Source organism: Miniopterus schreibersii (assembly GCF_964146895.1).
Source record: "Miniopterus schreibersii genome assembly, chromosome: 10".
In the NCBI taxonomy this organism is placed as follows: Eukaryota; Metazoa; Chordata; class Mammalia; order Chiroptera; family Miniopteridae; genus Miniopterus; species Miniopterus schreibersii.
The window spans coordinates 3962317-3977489 of NC_138110.1; the positions used below are offsets into that span (position 1 = coordinate 3962317).

Below are 15173 nucleotides of genomic sequence, written 5' to 3' on the forward strand. Positions count from 1 at the left end.
ATTTTATCACTATAAAGAACTTATTTATGTGATGGTTCTTTGAAAAATGATTTATTGTCCTGAGATTTGGTTTAGGAAGCCCCCAAACTAGAGGATGTTTTAGAACACAGTTCATGGCACATGATTCAAACTCATGTTTTCTCTCTCTAGCGTACTTTAGAAATGCTGGTCACCCTCATCTTGAAGTAGTTGAAGAGACAGTCTTAGCTTTGCAATCAGATCGGGACCAAGATGTCTCCTTTTTTGCCACCCTGGAACCAAAGCAGCGGAATCTTCTAGACACTACCATGCTGGAGAAACAGAATTGAGTACTCTGTGATCAGTCACTCACAATCTGCTCCTTTCATACTTGGTGCATATCTCTTACTGTAATCGGACCTGCTGAGGGAGGAAAGGCTCTGAAACCCTGACACACCACGCAGTCGAATGATCCCTTTACCACCTGTAGTCACGGGACTGCACCTGGGATGGGCACAGGTTCCAGGTGGCCTGGCCTGTGCCATGCTTCTGCGCCCCACCTGCCTGATCTGGAGTCTGAAAGGTCATGTAACCAGGTGGATAACTGGGTGTGGGGGCCTCCGAAGCCTCAGTTACCCACGAGCAGTTTGTTTTCTCTGTTATAGACTATATTATTTAAAGCCCCCTCTCCAATAAAGTAGTTTATTAGAAGTTTTTCAGTCTTTAATAGACTTGCACATTTGGCTCCCTTATGCTTTCCTATAAAATATAGTTTATGGTATTTTATTTTTAACTGAAATACTGTACATATGTAAATAATTCTTGACAGGAAGAAAAGATATTAATGTAATATTAGCCTCCTATCAGTGAACAAAACAAACACATCATTTAAATTTATGCTCCACTTTGAGTTGCTGCAAATATAGCCCAATTTGTTTACTTTTGGAAAGATGTGATAGTTAAATCTGCTAAAGAATGATTTATGCAATCTTTCTAATATATGTTCCTTATAAACTCTGTTTGGGACTTTTCCCCGTCTCCCCTTCCCCCTTCTCACAGGACTGTAGCCATAAAGATATGTATTAGCCTTTGATAGAGGCACGAAGCAGAAAGACTTCATTCTTATATGGATGTATTATCATATGCTTAAGAACTCGGGAGGGAAATTGCTCATTGAGATGGACATTGTCTTTATACCTAGTGCTTTCGAATCTTAACAACAACAAAAAATAGGAAACACAAATTCTGATCAGTCCATATACTTGCCCACAAATACCAGTGGTTTGAGGTATTAAATTATGATACTCTTCAAATTGACCTAAGTATCAGAACTTAGGTTTCATGCTTTTACAATTTGGACTAAGAAAGATGCTCTAGAACTTAAAGAGATTTTTATTAGTAATTGAAGGTTCTATAAACATTTGATTAAATTCTGCATATACATATGCTCATGTTACTTTTGTTTCTGTGTGTAATTCTCAAAGGTGGGGGGAAGGGAAGGAAGGGCTGCCCAGTGAGGTCTGAGGGCAGCTGTCAAGGGCATGTCAGCTGTGCCCATTCTTTCCTTGGGGTTTTTTCTTGCCTGTCTTTTCTTCCTTTTTGTTTTAAATAAAATTTCAGGAGCTGCATATTGAATTTCTGGGTGTCCAGGATGCTCTCTCCCAATTCCGTGGAGCTGCTGCTTTAAACAGAAGGGGAGGCATCTCTAGCGCCAAAGAAAACAAGGTGCATGTGTGGGAATCTCAAAGTATAACCAGGGTCGCATCTTGACAACTTCAGCAAAGAGTGGGTTAATAAATTGGAGGCTACATACTAAGAAAACAACAACCCTCAATTCATTTTGTGTTCAATTCTTGCCTACAGTAAGTAGATGGAGGTAGTGTTTTGCTTCAGTAACAAACGATTTTTTTTTATTGCCTAGAAATTGGGATTGTCATGTTGTTCAAATCTGTTGATATAGAAGCAATAGAATTATTCAACTGGAATCTTGTATTCTGTGCAGAGCTTAATTTTCCATTAAGGAAAAAAGATTAGCTTCTGTTTGTGTTGTGATGTGTGGAATTTGTATGCTGAATCAAACTTGCTTGCAGACATTCTAGACTCTGTAAATAACCCATGTCAGTTTATAGCTTAAAAGTTTTCTATGATATGAATGCCTTTCCAATGCAAAGATTTTTTATGACTGTAATTTCTCTGCAAAAAGTGTGTTTAAAGCTCACATTGTATTCTTTTTTCCTTTTTTTTTTTTTTGTAACCACTGAGCTTTCATTATGATTGTTCTGGTTCCTGGTGGGTTCTTGCCTCTTGTTCCCCCATCACTTTAGCTCTTTGTGTATTAACTGTTCATGGGTCCAGGGGTTGAGTGTTTGGGATTTGACCATCACACATGAACTTCCTATTTACTTGAATGCTGGGCCTTCTCTCTGGTGAATTAATGGAAAAGCACAAGATGGTTTCACAAGATTGAGCTCCCTTGAAAGCTGTTTTAACAATAGAGCCTTTGCCACATGGACATTGCCCCTTGTTAAGTGTTTTTATCAGCACCTTTCTCACTCCAGGAATTCCAGAGTGTTTTCAGAATTGATGGGTTTTGATGCAGCTTTGCAAACTTTCATGAAGGTCTATCTCCCACTTCTGGAGTGGCCAAGTGCCTCCCCCTCCCCCCCAAATCTGGCCCAGATCTGCTGCAAGGAATTATATTTCTGTGATGTTGGGTTTTTTATTCATGTTAGAAATACGTTTTTTAAGCAGGACTGAAGACTGCATGCAGCGATGATTGAGAGCCTTGTTCAGCATAATTCCTCCAGGTAGTTGGTCCCGAATTATGCAAAGGTTGTATTTTAAACAGATATGGAGAAGAGGTCACAGTTTCCTAACAGTGGCCAGAAGCTGCCTCGTTTTCCAAGTTAAAGGAACTTATATTAAGAGCAGCTTGGAAGCTTCCAGATGGAGTTGGGGGCGTGGTGGGAGCTGGGGCGGGGGGGTTTAACCATGCCTCTGTATTGATTTCAATAAAGCTGATTGTTTAGGGAGCGCCTGTGCCCTTTCTACTTATTTAAGGCGTCACTACGTCCACGTGGAGCTGCGCCTCTGTTCACGGCGGGGGCCGTCAGCCCATGGAGGGGGCGACAAGGGCGGGGGCGGTGACGGTGCGCAGCGGCCACGTGAAGTGGGGATCCCGCACGTTGGGGACCAAGCGGTGGGCCATGCGGCGGGCGGTGGAAGGGGTGGCGGGCGCTGCGGGTGGAGCGCGGCAGGCGAAGCCGCAGGGGGGCGCCCTCCGTCCTGACCCCGACCCCGCTGCGGGCCAGCCGCAGGGGCGGCGGGGAAGGCGCGGGGCGGGCTCGGAGGGCCGGAGGCGGGTCCCCGCGCAGCCCCGGGCCCTCACCCACAGCGGGGACCTGCAGGCCGTGAGCCTGGCGCTGGACTCGACCCCAGACGTCTTTGTCATGCAGGTGCTGCTGGAAGACACTGGGGAGATGTTCACAGTGACAAACTGCCGCAGCGACATGACTGTGCGAGAGCTCAAAGAGGAGCTGGACCTGATTGTCGGCATCCCCTTGAACCTGCATCGGCTCCAGTACCTGGACCAAGGTGACCCCCACTCAGCCGCGCCCCTGGCTGTGTGTACTCCCTGGACCCTGGGCGCCCAGTGCCTTCCGAACCTGCAGCCCCTAAGGGAAGCCTGCCCAGTGAGGACCCCAGATGTCAAAACAAAGCCCAACCCCCTGGAAACCTCAGATGGAAAATCAAACCCTGGCCACATAGGGCTCTCCCGATCCCAGATGGACAGGTTTGCATTAGACTTCGAATCTCAAGGAGCCTTGTCGGCAGAAAGACCCCACTCCAGGAACAGTGCTGTCTGCTAGGGCTCCATTCCCAAAGCAAATCCTGCCCATGTCAGGAGCCCAAACCCAAAACACGCTGCCACAGCAGGACCCCTCAGCGGCCCAGACTGTCAGGCTCCCCAAGTCTTCATTGGGGACCCAATTCCCAAAGCCAACAGTGTCCACAGAGGACTACAAGCCCGAAAAAGCCTGTCCTTAGTGGGACCTCATAACCCAGGGCAGACCTACTCACAGCAGGACCCCAAACTCAAAGCAAACTTCAAGCCCCCAGTGCTGGACACGAGGACATAAGAATCCCTAATCCTCCAGCCCGCCATGTCCACACAAGGACACCAGAGACCAAAACCTGCCCATTCAGGACCCCAAAACCCAGAACAGACCTTCCCAAAACTGACCCCAAATCTCCAGGCTAACCACGAATGCCTCCAAACCCCAAATTCTTTGGCAACTGTGTTCATACAAGGATGCTAAAGCTCAGAACAAACCCTGCCCACTTCAGGACCCCAAAACCAAGGACAAACTTTGCCAAGACAACTAGGCTATCCATGTGGCCATCAGAACCCTGAATCCTCCAGTGACCATGTTCACTGATGAGCGCTAAAGCCTGAGACAGATTGCCCCCCTGAGAGCCCCATATCTGTAGGCAGACCATGCCCGTGTTTGAACCTCAAATAAAGTCCCCAAGCTGCCCCTGCCTGCAATGGACTCTACCCAGATCACGACCCTAAATCCCAGAGCAGACATACCTGATTCCGATCCCCCCAATCTCGAACCAACCATTTGTGCATCTGAACTCCAGTCCATCAGCTATCTCTGTGTATGTAAGGATGCCAGAGCCCAAAACAAATTCTTCCCACATCTGGACCCCAGAATTCAAAGCTAACTCTGCCCACATCTGAAAGCCAGATCCCAAATACACCATGACTGATTGCACTGGAACCCAAACCCAAGCAAAATGTCCTCATGAGACAAATCCTCTCCACAGTGGGACCCCCCAAAATCAAGTCAAACCTACCCATTTCTGTGCCCCAACTCTCCATGGAAACCATGTCTATATCAGCACTCCCAGGTTTAAGCCAACCATATCCATGTAAGGAAGCCAGAGTTCAAAACAAACCTCACCTGCACGAGGACCCCAAAACTTAAAGCAAACTCTACTTGTATTTGAAACCCAAAACCCGCAGCCAGCCTGATTCACAGCAGAACCCCAAATCTCAGAGCAGAACCTGTTGCAATCAGGACCCCCAAATCCCAGGGCAGACCTGTCCAATTCCTCACCCCCAGTTGCCACACTACTCAAGGCTACATCAGAACCCCCAAATTTCAAAACAAGTCCTGCCCACGCAAGGACTCCACATCCCAGAACAGACCCTTCCCATACCAGGACCCCAAAACAGAAAGTAACCTTGCCTTCATAAGAACACCCAAATCTCAAAGCAAACCCTGTCCACGTGTGAACCCCGACACTGGCACTAACCCAGTTTGTATCCGAACCCCGAATCTCAAGCTGTGTCCTTGTCCAGATCAGGAGCTCAGAGCCAGCCTAAGGGAATCAGAATCCAGCACCCAAAGCTCACTGTGGCTGAATCGGGATCCCCAGACTCCGTATTCAGACACATCCCCCATGGGAGGCACCCAGAGGAGGGCAAACCCCTGGTGGCCAGCCCCTCCCCCCATCGCTCTCCTCCCGCCAGCCCTAGGCCTGGCTGAACCCGAGCTGACCCTACACTAGGTAGGACGTGAGGACGGGATGGAAGCCCCTGGCCTCGGTCATGTCCCCACCCGGTGGGAATCTGCGCAAACACTTGAAGCAAAGGATGGTATGGAAAGCTCTGTGGGCCGCAGCTCAGAGAAGGTGACCAGCGATACTGCAGGTACCTCGGTGCTGCCCCGGGGGCCAGGCGGTGGAGACGGATCCGAAGTAGCCGGCCCGCAGCCCCGCGCCCCCTCCCGCACGCGCTCCGGGGGCTGTTTCCTTGTCTGTGCGCTGAGCCCTCTTTAGTCAGAGAAGTCTCGGTGCCATGTCCCTCCCTAGACAGAAATGCCTTGGGAAAGTCATCTGTGGAAGGCCAAGCTCCCCTCTACGTGTTGGTTGTACTAGAGGAGTACTGGGCAGACGCTTTGAGGCATTTCTGAGGCTGTATTTGGAGGGAAATAGATCTCGAACCCAGTCTGTATTGAACACTTTAAAAATGAGGTGCACTCTTGCAGACTTTGAGTTCCAAAGCAAGTAATTCGGAAATGATGTATCCTGAACTATGAATGTCTGGTCCCCCTTCTGTTAATTTATTTCTGCTGATGAGCTCTGCCGAGCAATGAATTCAAGAAAGTAAGTCACAGAACTGTGACATCAGTAAGGACTGTGAGTTACTGCTGATGTCACAGTCCTGTCCCTCAACAAGCACTTAGCGACCGCTGGGGACTTGACCTCTCTCGGTTGTGGCCCTCACTGTGGACAGCCACCAGGAGAGAGAGAAGGTGGGATCACGCCGGTGGACGAAATTCGGGCTCTGCCTCTAAGTAATGAGCTGGCGCCTCTTTGCCCACCTCGAAGGTTGCCGGGGAGGTTCACATGAGCTAATGTGTGTGAAAACCCTGAGACACAAATCTGAGAGGGGTGAGCGAATTCCCGGACGAGGGTCGCCCCGACACGTCTGTCGTCAGCTCTAATAATTTATTTAGCGGGCGATAATTAGTGTTTGCCTAAGCCCAGGGCGGTCACTGCCTGCCCGAGAGGAGTGGCTCTGGTTTCTGGAAGAGCTGCTCAGCATGTGGGACTCGGGCGCTTGCGGTTGGCGGGGAGACAGCTGCACTGGTTTCCGTCAAGGTTGACGGGAAGATAGTTGTCTTGCTTAGACTAATTACTGATTATCCTCTGTGTGGGAACCACAAACAAGACCCTAATTAACAGATTTGCTAGCCACCATTTTCTGTTTACATCAACCACCAGGAGTTGCTGGGAACCAAAGATGCGGGCGGGCAGAGCCGGGGCGACCAGGCCTAGAGCTGGGAGGCAGGGTGGGTCTGGTTGGAGTGCTGGCTTTGCCACATACCAGGGGCCTGACTTTGCTCATCCGAAAACGGAGGTGACAGACCTAGCTTGCCATGGGGATTAAAGATTGTGGGTACTTCTGCCCCTCCAGGTGGCTCAGTCAGTCGGAGCATCCGTTTTGTACACCAAAAGGTTGCAGGTTCGACTCCTGGTCAGAGCACATACCTGGGTTTAGGGTTTGGTCCCTGGTTGGGGTGGGTATGGGAGGCAACCAATCAATGTTTTTCTCTCACATCAGTTTTTCTCTCTGTCTCCCCTTTCCCCTCTCTCTAAAATCAATAAAAACATATCCTCGGGTGAGAATTTTTTAAAAAAGTAGGTACTTCTTACGGGCTCTTAGTAATCACTCAATCATGAAACCAAAACAATCTCATGAATTCCATTTGGAATAAATGACAATCCAGGCAGAGCTGAGACTTCGCACGTGTGGCGCTGCTTATGGAGAAAGCAAAGATCCAACAAATTTTTGGCATCGTTACTTCTTTAGCCAACGATGACAACATTAGCCAGAGTATTGTAGCTTGGCATGTGTGACTTGTATAACTGTAAGTACATTGTGCTGTGTTATCTGTAAGTAATAATCTAGTTACTTCAAGTTTTAGTTCTATTTGTAGAGTTTGCCTCATAAAAGGACTCTCTGACTCATGTGTTTTTAGCAATAGGATGAGGTATAATTACAGAATTTTATAAATCGTTGCCTTTTTTGGTTTGTTTGGCTTCTCTTTGAGCTGAGCCAAATTAATTTTCTAAAAGCATTAGCGACCACAAACAGATTTGTGTGGAGTCATCGAGTGAGATTAGTGCTCAAGGTTCTAAAATTATCTTAGTGATACCCACGTCAGATCACCTCTAAACTAAACCAGCGTAATAGTTTATATTGAATACCTCCCCCTTTTTTTAAAAAAAAACTGATTCTCTATAGGAGTTTTGATGGATGACACTACCCTGAAGTTCCATGATGTCATTCCCGGTGGAATTATTTCATTATGTGTCTGGCGTTATGATGGATGGACGGACCTGGTTTTGGCGGCTGTGGAAGGGGATACCAGTAAGGTGTTTCATGATTCTTTAAATGGATAATACACTTCATGAAGCAACTGTAAATTGGGGGGGGGGGAGGGGCTGGGGGGGACTCACCTAGTCTTTAATGTGAATATTTGAGTTGAAGTTTCAGAGCAGGGGGAAAAGATAGGGACTTATGTCCCAATGATCAAATACTGGATCAAGTGTTCCGCTCACTAGTTGGGTTTGTGATTTCACCGTGTTCACTCATTTGTGATTTATAACCCACTTGTGCCCCCCAGACGAATCAGGGCAGCATGCTCTCTATTCACGCATGTATTTTGTAATGTTGGAAACCTAGTTTGACCGCCAGTGAAGCACTCCCGATGACCTGGAGATCCGCGGCCCCTGAGCGCTGGCAGGCCCGGCCTGCCGGCGGGTTTGCCCCTCCCCAGTACTCAGTAGGCGCCTACTCTTTGCCCAGGCCTTGTGCTGGCTCTCAGCTGGGCTCGGGGGGGGGGGGGGGGGGGGAGCCAACGGTGAAGATGAATCACTGAGACACAGGGGCCAAGTGTATGTTCTTTCTAGAAAATAAACTCGGGTGAAAAGCGATGAGCTTGTGGTGCAGAGGCGGTGGAGTTCGCTTCTGGCTGGGGAAGGGTCAGGGAAGGCCGCGTGCAGAGGGGGTGGGACCAGGCCTGGGAAGGGCGGGTGGTTTGGGGGAGGCAGGACCAAGACCGCAGCAGGCCCCTGCGTGGTGCACTGGCCCTGCTGCCCGAACAGGCCCTTCCCTGCTTTTCTCCTCCCAGGCCTCCCCACTGATTCAGACTGTGCCCAGGTATTCTGGCTCTTTCTCTGGACACTCCCTTTCTCTGGGGTTACTCTCTCTTGTCATGGGTCACAGTTGCCACCCTGCCATGTACACGGTCACATTCTCTCCTCCCCGCCGCCCTCACCAGACACCAGCATCAGGGACAGCGCCCCCCTCCCAGCTCAGAGCCTTACTCCACCCCGAGATGATATTACAGGGCTATTCTTCATCGAGAGCTGAGTTCAGAGTGTTCCCAAAGTTATCAGACAATGGGCCCAAAAATAGATCGGAAGGTCAGAATTCCTCAGGTCTCCGGGGAAGCTCAGTGCCCCCGGGGAGCCGCTTCATGTTGGCTGGGGTGTCCTTACCGGCCATAACCACCTTCCTCTGGACACCCAGAAAAATCTATTTTTCTCCCTTCAAAACATTGGCAGGAAGAATTTCCTGCCTTGCGAGCCTGCCCGGTGGTAAATTCGTATTTCCTGGACATGTATAGCGTCACACAATGTCCTCCCTGGCTGTTTTCCAACTTTCCCATCAGGGTTTGCCCCTCTCTGATCCCACCGGGAGCCTTCGTTTGCCATGTGAGCAAACCTTCCCCTGGGAGGGCCCGTTCCCGGCTGGGGGTACCTGTGCCACCAGGGCGCTCACGCCCCACTCTGCCGTCTTGCGCAGCTCTCCTGCCTCGGCGTGACTGAAGACTCTCTGTACCTAACTGCAAACCTGCACTATTTGGGAAAGAAGCAGTGGAAGAAATGGGTGCATCAGCGAGCGTTTGTGGCGCTGTACATCGCCTCGCACAGGGGCCATGCCGACGTGGTGCAGTACCTTCTAGAACATGGTAATTCTGAGAGAGCTGAGCGCGCAAGAGCTGGAGTCCTTTGTGAGCAGGGAGAACAGAGCGGCTTGTCTTCCTGGTCCCTTCAGCAGTGGTCTCTGGGCCCAAGTCTTGCCAACCACCCGTCATGGTCCCTGTCCGAGGTGTCCCAGGACATGCTAACCAGAGGCTGCGTCCCCACTCTTGGCCAGGTCTCAAGGAAACTCTCTCTGCTCTGGGGGGATGGAACTTTGGGGAGAGCCACTGAAAGGGCTTCTGGCTCCCATGTCCAGCCAGACACACTGGGATGGTCCCCAGACTGCCTGCATGATTTCCACCCCAGTTGAGGTGGTGGTTCTGCCACGCACCACGGGGCTCGCCCCCAAGCTGGCACCATTCTCTTGGTGGTCGGCAGATTCTGCAGGAGTATACTTTACCTTCCATGGATGTAGCCTATTTTTGAGAAAAGAGGCCCACAGATTGAGGTGTAGACCGTTCAGGAACAATAGACAATAGTTGCGACCAGGCCAGGCCACTGCTTCCTCTGGAAAAGGAAGGATGTGTGACAGGCAGGGTCTTTGGCCAGTGGTTGGAAACTTAGAAGGGGGCCTTATCCAAGGGTCTCCCCTGTCAACTCACCTCCAAATAGGACCCCTTTCTTTCCTGCCAGTGGCCTTGACCCCAGCCTCCCCGGCTCAATCTTTGCTCCCCCCCACTTTCAGCAAGCACGGTAGGGGGAGCGTCTCAGACGCGGGTGGGATGACCGGGCTGAGCGTCCACGGCGGACAGAGCTTTTCTGGACTATATGCCCCTCCTGCCTCCCTGCCTTCTGCACTCCGCCTGTTGTGAGATGAAATATGGGCCTTTCACAGCCCAGCAGTCCTTTAAGCTCATAAAAAGTCATTTTTACTCTGATGGAACTGTGATATATTTGAAAGCACCAGTTAAAAAAATTACACACAGCTTCACAAAGTTTTCTGTCCTTCGCAGACAGGTGTCGTGAAGAGGTGTCTTGGCCAAGGCTGGGCATTAAGAGAACCTATTTAATGAACCCTTTACCTCTCTGACCAGCCATTGCTCATCGAAACGGGCTCCCCAAATGTCAGCTGCATGGAATTAAATTGCCTTGTCTTCTGTGTCGTGACATTTGTTACCCAGAATTTGATTCCATTCAACAAGTCCATATTGGACACCTGTCATTAGTCCATCCACCTGCGGGAGGCGGTGAGGGATGCGATCGAAGTCGTCTGTCCATGAGTCAGGCTGCCGTCGCCTGTCATATCCCGGGCGCCTGTTGTCCCCAGGCATTGCGCTACGTGCCGGGGAGGAAAGCGGCAGTGAGCAAAGCAACTGTGTTTTCTGCCCTCGTGGAGTTTATGAAGGGAAGTCAGCAAATGATTACAAGTAATTAATTCCATGGTCGGTTGTGCACAGCATGTTCTGAAGACGCAGAAGGCCTGCTGAACTTATAGAGAGGAGTTCATGGGGGAGGGGAAGGAAGAGTCCCCCGAGGAAGTGAATGAGACCTAAGGAAGGGTGGAGCGAACCCAAGGGGAGAAAAAGGGTGAGAGTGTTGTTGGCAAAGGGCATAGCATGTGCAAAGGGCCAGGGGCAGGGTGAGGGAGCGGGCTACATTTAAGGGGTAAAGATGAGAGGCTGGTAAGATCGGAGCATGGAGGGTGAGGAGGAAGCGCGTTGGGGGGGTGGTGTTGCTGGAGTGGTAAGGGGGAGGTGGGATGAAAGACCTAGAACGTTACCCCAAGGGCAGTGGGTGTCAGCAACGGCAAGGTCATGCTGGATGCTGGGGGATGCATTGACCCCTCCCTTAGACCCAGTGCTGAGCTGAGCTTGGGGATAGTTGTTAATTCTCCTAAACTTTCCTGTCACAGCCTCGGCCCCTCCCATGCTTCTCTTCCTGAACGCGGCAGGAAGGTGGCCTCCCTCAGCCAACTTTCTTATTTTACAGGAGCCGACTGTTTCGGCCGATCCCCCATGGGCAGGACACCCCTGCATGTGGCCACAGCCATGGGCCAGTCGGACTGTATAAGCCTCCTGCTCCTCCATGGGGCCTCCATCCATGCCAAGGATGCCAAAGGGATGACCCCCAAGACCATCGCCCACCAGCTGAACCGCAGGCAGGATGAGCAACGAATGTTCCAGTCCTGCTGGACGACCAAGTCCCAAAGGGCCTGACGGACTTGAACTTGAACAAGGCTTTTCAGGGAGGAAAGTCTGGGTCTGGCTCCAAGGAGATGAACACAACTTAGCTCCCACTGGGGATTTTGGCTGGGCAAAGCTGAGTTGGGTAACTTTTTAAGAGCTCGGATCCATGGTGACCCTTGGTGAGCAGGAAGGCAGGAAAACATGGCAATTAATCTGAATCAGATAGTAAATTATTTGTCCTGGTTGCAAATGACCTGGGGAGGGAGCTGATAGAAATAGGTGAGGTGTGTTCCTTTTGTAATCCATTATGGTCCTAATAGGCTCGATGCCAGCCTTTAATTTTAAGCTATTTGTACGTGGTGCCCGATAACGCCGCTTGGGGTGATGAGAGCCAATTACCTTCTCCCTCGTCTGGAGGCATCTAATGCATCTGGATAATAGGAGTTCCCAGCAATAATGAGAACAGCTCTGCTGTTATTGTGTAAAACAAGTGTTGGCAAATGTCGGGAGGTCGTGTGCAGTGTGGGCTGTGAGCTTCAGCTTGTAAAGCTCACAGAACTGAAGGCTCCCCCAGCTGTAATGTTCCAGAAGTTTCCCTGAGCCATCCTTGAGGGGTCTGCTGCTGGAGTCAGGGTTGGGGTGGGGGTCGAGGGAGAGCTTGGTTCTCCAAACACAGTCTCCACGGAGCACCTGATTTATTGAAAGGTGACAAGTTGGCATCAAATGTCGAAGAGGCAGTTGATGGTGAGCCTGTAGAAGGAGCTGGCACCTTCTTTCCTTGTGTCCCATCCCCAAGAGCCCAAGCACCCCCTCCCACCAGCTTTCTCGTTTCCTGCTGGAATCTGGATTGCTGCAGGACCCTATGGGGCAGTGTCTATGCTTAATTCGAGGCTCTGTACCTCACAAAAGCTACAGACCTGTGTGGCCGGGCCTGCTGTGTGGGTGGGTCAGCTGGGGAGGGGAGACAGTAAGGAAAGGTGAAGTCTGGGGCTAACTGACATGCACCGCCCTGTCTGAAGAGGGTGCCATGGCTCAACTCCAGTAGAACTGGGGGTCAAAGGCTGCTAGATCTTTCTAAGCTGTCTAGAGCTGCAAACCTGGCTTTTTGATATAAGTTCTGGTTCTTAAGTGTTGGCTTGATTTATTTTAGAATTGAACATTTGAGGCGCACCCAGGGGCCTGCCCTCCATTGTGAAACTAACTTGTTTCACAGAGGAAAGTGGTAGAAACAACTTGGGACTCATTGGGACAGTCTTTGGCTCCTAAGCCACGGGAGGGAATGGCCATGGGACCGGCCATGCGTGTTTCTCTAAAGCCCTATATCCTGACGCATCTCCTGGAATCGCCTCGCAATCCTTGAAGTTGTGTTATTAAAACGACGGAGATGGCATTGAATCCTGGCGCCCTTCCTTCTGACTTAGATTCCAATAACTGGATTCAGCTTTTAAATTAATTGGCCGCATTTCCTGCTGTCATAGCGAGTAAGAGCTGTGTTGATGGGGCTCCACACTCTGCAGATGGGGCTGTACCCAGCTCAGCAATCTGTTTGACAAATAATAGTCAGGGAAAAAATAGAGTTTAGCATCAACTATGTCAAAACCAAGATCTTGTTTTTGGCAGGCTTTCTCCAAAGTCAATAGGCAGATATTAAATAACCCCATCGAGTGGGTCAATTCATTTAGCTAATGAGGTGTGCTGGGGGGAGGACTTGAGCACCCTTTTAACTTAACAAGCGGCATTACTCAAAGTCATGTCCGCCTGGAGCTGTGCTCTGTTGTCTTCGTTTTAGGAGCACCAACTGCCTGACACTTGTCCCCAGAACTTTGGAGGCAAGTGCTCTATTTTCCGCCGGCCCCAGTTCAATTAAACACTTGGCCAGAAATTGGGCAAGTTCCAAACTCTCTGTGGTGACATTTTGCTGAGTCTGTGGCAGGGTCATTTGAACCCTCCTAGAGGTCCTGGGTTCTTTACTTGAGACAATCTCAACATCCTGTCTCTCATATTCAAACAAGTCTCATCACAGATCCAGTAAAATATGCCTGCAGCCTAGAAGAGCTGATTGGCAATTGATCACAATCATGTTACATCTGTAGATATTATATATAATTAATATATATATTATATTATATTATATTATATTATATTATATTATATTATATTATATTATATTATATTATATTATATTATATTATATTATATTATATTATAATATTATATTTATTATATTTTATATTATATTATATTATATTATATTATATTATATTATATTATATTATATTATATTATATTATATTATATTATTATATTATATTATATTATATTATATTATATTAATGAGTTCCCATTTCTTTTGAAGGTTTTGTTTTTGGTCATACTTTAGAGTCAACAGAAAAAAAAAAATGTTGGGGTGGGGGAGAGGAGCAACCTCAAACATTTTTGTAGGACTTTAAAATCCTTGTAGCCCCAAGGCGCTGAGGATGGTCTTTAGCGGTGAATCAGCTGTGGCCTGCAGTCACCCAGGTGGGCCTCACCTCTCTGCGGAGAGAATGGCCTTCCTCTGGAAAACCAGCTGGGTCAGTCCTCTGGGTATAACGTCCAGCCCCCTCCTTGTCTTGTATTTCTCGTGAGGCTGGGCTCTCAGCCACTAGAGCAAGGAACTGGGTGCAAGGGGACTGTGGAGATGCAGAGTCTGGGGTCAGCGTGGACCCCGGATCACATCTCCCTGGCTCTGCCCCGTGGTCAGAAGAAGGAGGGTAGTCAGAGTGCCTGGTCCCTTGGGGCGTTGTGAGGGCCTGGGAAGCAGCAAGCGCTCGATAGGTGCCAGCTGTTACTATCTGAGAGCTGGGTGGGGAGTCTTGCTGAGGTCAAAGGCTAAATTACTGATGCCCCAGAGAGGGAAGACAGGAGAGCCGCCTGGTGCCTTTCTTGAACTCTCCAGTTCCTATCACCAAAAAACTGATGACCTGACCCTTTGAGCTTAGTGCCCCCATGAAATTGTCACTGAGTGTCCTTGGATTTCTTGATAGCCACGTGAAGGAGGATTTCTTAGCATCTCTTTGCCATCAGGGCCATTGTTCACCTGGAAGGCAGTCGTTGGAATCAGGGAGCCCCTCTGGAGATGGACCACTCAGTATAAGCAGACGACAGCTGTGTTCCTACTTGCCTTGGCTGCCAGGATGTGCAGAGCCAGGTCATCTCCCCCCAGAGCAAATACCCAGCCTCTTGTTCTGAGTGAGTTGTAACAGGTTACCCTGTCTTGTACATATGATTAATTACAAGTTGCCTCCAATCCTCCTGGAGGTGATGCAGTATAGATTAGAAAGAGATGACACAGGCTGTGGTTCAGAGGTGGCTTCAGCATCTTCCCCAGGTCTGGTTCGGCGACCTCACTCCCAGGCCATCAAGTCCCGGCTGCCCCGCCCACATTGTCGGGTGGCTGAACAAAGACCCTGAGCCTGCTTCTGCATCCTGCCTGTGGGCCTGGTCTGCAGCATCCTCCGGACCCTGGGTGTGGGTGCCTTG

The 15173-nt window shown here is 49.6% G+C and overlaps 2 protein-coding genes across 3 annotated transcripts in view; both read left to right on the forward strand.

Annotated features, from left to right (window-relative positions):
* LOC308562243 (serine/threonine-protein phosphatase 4 regulatory subunit 1-like) overlaps nucleotides 1-2991 on the forward strand; it is a 66295-nt gene extending 63304 nt beyond the window's left edge. For both annotated transcript variants that reach the window (XM_081148150.1, XM_081148151.1), the window contains exon 20: nucleotides 151-2991. In XM_081148150.1, coding sequence (XP_081004276.1) covers nucleotides 151-308 — 158 coding nt within the window. In that variant the 3' untranslated portion in view covers nucleotides 309-2991. The remainder of the gene's footprint in view (nucleotides 1-150) is intronic.
* Nucleotides 2992-3359: 368 nt separating this feature from the next.
* Nucleotides 3360-11681, forward strand: ANKRD60 (ankyrin repeat domain 60; the record flags this gene model as incomplete). Its single annotated transcript, XM_081149251.1, has 4 exons — nucleotides 3360-3552; nucleotides 7781-7911; nucleotides 9347-9512; nucleotides 11455-11681. Exons 1-4 carry the CDS (start codon nucleotides 3408-3410, stop codon nucleotides 11679-11681), a joined length of 669 nt encoding a protein of 222 aa, XP_081005377.1. The 5' UTR covers nucleotides 3360-3407.
* Between the last annotated feature and the right edge of the window lie 3492 nt (nucleotides 11682-15173).